General features: G+C 35.5%; 1 protein-coding gene across 1 annotated transcript; it reads left to right on the forward strand.

Moving 5' to 3' along the window:
• Positions 1–1,838: 1,838 nt before the first annotated feature.
• LOC116001840 (ethylene-responsive transcription factor ERF027-like) lies at positions 1,839–3,343 on the forward strand. The gene has a single exon (XM_031241789.1). It carries the CDS (start codon positions 2,071–2,073, stop codon positions 2,803–2,805), a length of 735 nt encoding a protein of 244 aa, XP_031097649.1. The 5' UTR covers positions 1,839–2,070; the 3' UTR covers positions 2,806–3,343.
• The last annotated feature ends 276 nt before the right edge of the window (positions 3,344–3,619 follow it).

The raw sequence follows: 3,619 nt of genomic DNA on the forward strand, positions 1-3,619 counted from the left end.
TACTTTTGCCAGATTAGTTCTCCTAACTGTTGAAAAACTTGCAGTTTTGTTTATTGTCCATCCAATAATTTGCTCAACCAGTGATCATATAGTTCATGAATTTCTTTTTAAATTTTTTTAACAATATATAGTTTGGTATTTTAATTGTCTAAGCAGCTAGCCTACTATTTTACTTTTATTCAATTATTTTAAATTATTTTCTTAGCTTTATTGAATTCTAAATAAATTTTTGTGGGATCAGTCCTTACTTTAATTTAATACACTATACTATGTGGCATGTGCCACGGTCTATAAAATTGTCCATAAAACTGCATTAGTATTATAAGATCAAAAACTTTGTTTCAACTCCAGATAGGATAGTCGAGTGCGTGGAGCATAAATCTTTTAACTAAAGGTAATAAGTTTGATTTTTGTCAACACACTCTCGATTGAACCCATCACATAACATCTTCAGTCTTCCTAATGTGATTTACTGGAGAAAAAAAACACTTTGTTTGTCTATTACTATACTTTTTTATATGAATTGAAATGATACACCCCATCTATCTCAAATATATTATTTATTATTGATTAAATCAGTTCTTTAACCGATTTTAAACAAGAATTCTTATAATTTTTATTTTAATTCAATTTTTAAATATATAAATATTTTAATTAGTATTAAATTAAATATTATAAATAAAAAATAAATTGTAAACAACTCAATTCAAATTTCTCAATTTAAACAAGACTAATAAGTTAGGACAAAGGGTATCTGTAACATATAGGAATAATTTAAATAAATAAAAGTCGCAAGGCTAGAAAATTAGCATATTTAGTTGTTTTTTAATTATTAAAAAAAAAGTTTTCATCCCCCAACTAGGGTTTTTAATTTATTTTTTGTCTAGTCATAATTATTATTCGTACGCCTAACTCTTTGGCAAATACCAAACACTTATCACCAATTGCATTATTGCATATTTCATATATTACCAACATAGATCTTTATGATGAGTGTTGGGATTGATGACGCAATTTTTTCTTCTTTATATTTGTATAGCACACGTCACGTTTTGATGATGGGATGCCACACTTGCCCCTCCAATTCTCTGCCTCAAAATGAGAAAGTACAAACACTATGCACCCTGTCGTTGGAAATGGTCTTGACTGCTATACAGAAATAAAGTTATGTCTTCGCTACTAGTTATAACTTTTGACTTAGTGGTAAACACTTGATTTTGACAATTAGATTTAGGGGGTGTTTAGTAAATAGCTATTAGTTGATTGGGTTAGTGGATTTGACTAATTGATAGCATTAGCCGATTGTAAAAAATGTTTAAAAAATTAGCTGCTAGTTGGTAGCTAATTACATATAAAATGACTTTGTTAAAAAGTTGCTTTGAGTAGCTTTTTGAATTTGAATTTTAACATTTTGAAGCAATAAGCTATTACAGAAAGCTAATTAATCAAGACACTGATATTGATGGTTTAAACAAGTCAAACAACTAATAGAAGTCAAATAAATCAAAATTAATTGATAAGCTAACTATGTTATCAAACAAAGCATTAGTCCTCCGGCTTCGATAAAGCAACTTATATGTAACTATTACTAAAAAAAAATCATATTAATAAAAAAGGCTATAATCATAATACCCAATACCAAATTAAAATATCCATTCCATATATATATATTATGTTATAGACAATGGTACACAACCACATGGGCGCCCACAAAGATGTTAGAGATGTTGGTGACAGTATAAAATGCAGTGGACACAAATAACACAATAGATAACAGCTATATATATATATATATCAACTGGATTGCTTATTTGTGCCCAGTCCGTGTATATATCTATGTAAGTCTACTATCTCTCATCTCTGATCTTTCCCTTTCAATTTGCACCAAAACCCTCCAAAACCCTAATTAAGTCAAACCACGATTTCCCCACGCTTTCACTTTTATCCCTCATTTCTTCCCATATATATACTATACATACATACACACATATACACACCACACTCAAATCATTCCTCAATTCAGTAGTCACATCTCTCAACATCTATATATTTATATGTCTGTGTGTGTTTATGGCTGACCCTAATTCGAAAACTCCAGAGATTATTATTAGTCAAACAGCATCTTACCCAAATCGCCAGCTACAGGCTATTGCTGCAACTGCAACTGCAACAACTGTAACGGCGGCGGCAGTTGTTGAGGATAAGGTTATAGAAGCGACAACAACAACAACGTTGGATACTCCGAATTTGGTGTCTCCGAGGCTGGCAGAACAAGGGCAGGTCGCCGCGGCCTCTTCGCCCACGGGCGGCCGTGGGAAACACCCGAAGTACCGCGGAGTGAGGAGCCGGAGCGGGAAATGGGTGTCGGAGATTCGGGAGCCGCGGAAGACCACGCGGATTTGGCTGGGGACTTACCCGACGCCGGAGATGGCGGCGGCGGCCTACGACGTGGCGGCGCTGGCGCTTAGGAGCGCCGAGGCCGTGCTCAACTTCCCTGCCTTCGCCGCGCGGTACCCCGTCCCCGTTTCCTCCGACGCGGCGGATATAAGACGCGCCGCCGCTAGCGCGGCGGCGATGATGAAGCCTGAGAGTAGCGGCGGGGATGGCGGCGGTGGCCGCCTAGAGAGGAGCGATGATCCGTCGGTTAACACAGAGTATATTGATGAAGAAGAGCTTTTCAATATGAACAATTTGCTGGTGGATATGGCCGGAGGAATGATGGTGAGCCCGCCGAGGATGAATTCTTCCCATCACGCCGACGATTCCCCGGGAAACTCCGACGCCGAAACCCTCTGGAACTACTAATAATCCCAATAACTTCCAAACACTCCATTTTCAATTCATATCAAGAAAAACAAAATCCCCCATTTTCATTGTATATGAAATATATTCGATCTTCGATATTCAATCTTCTCCCAAATACTGCCTACTGAATTAAGTCCGTGCAGACAAACATATGATATATATATACTGGCTGATGGAGGGAACCATGATCGAACAATTCCGAGTTTATGCTACTAGACTACAAGGTTCTGCGAATCATCACCTAATAGTATTTTTCTTTCATTCAAGAGATGCTTTTTGCTGTTTGTATTTCATATATACATATCAGCGTTTGATTTTCTGGTTGTTCTTGTTCGATCTTCATCATCATCATCTGATTGATCTCTTGTTCTGAGCTTCCAAGATTTGATCAGAAAGTCTGAGGTTTCAGAATATTGAGATTTTTAGTAAGGTCAAACAAAACGTTTTTCAATTTCCGAATCTTCTGTTTGTCGTTCAAACGGTTTTCTTGTCTTCACTCCATCAATTAATGCAAATATTATCATGTTTTGTGATTTTATATTTTATATGTATATATATATATATATATATATATATATATATATATATGTTGCAGATACTCTCCCTCCTACCAAGAAACAGTTGACTTTTCCTGGGGATGCAATTAAGGTTTAAACCTTTTGTTCTGTGCTTTATTTGCTTCTGTCATTAGTAAAAATTTACTGGGAATTAGCTAGTTTAAATTGTATGATGATCATCAGTAACTGATGATGATATATAATCTTTCCATAATTAACTTATCTGCAGTGAAACCTGGAAATATTGAAAGCTTTGA

This window comes from Ipomoea triloba, chromosome 13, assembly GCF_003576645.1.
Source record: "Ipomoea triloba cultivar NCNSP0323 chromosome 13, ASM357664v1".
Lineage (NCBI taxonomy): Eukaryota > Viridiplantae > Streptophyta > Magnoliopsida > Solanales > Convolvulaceae > Ipomoea > Ipomoea triloba.

Bases quoted from the DNA above. Each gene is read 5' to 3' on its own strand.
- LOC116001840 (XM_031241789.1), top strand. From the start codon at position 2,071: ATGGCTGACCCTAATTCGAAAACTCCAGAGATTATTATTAGTCAAACA.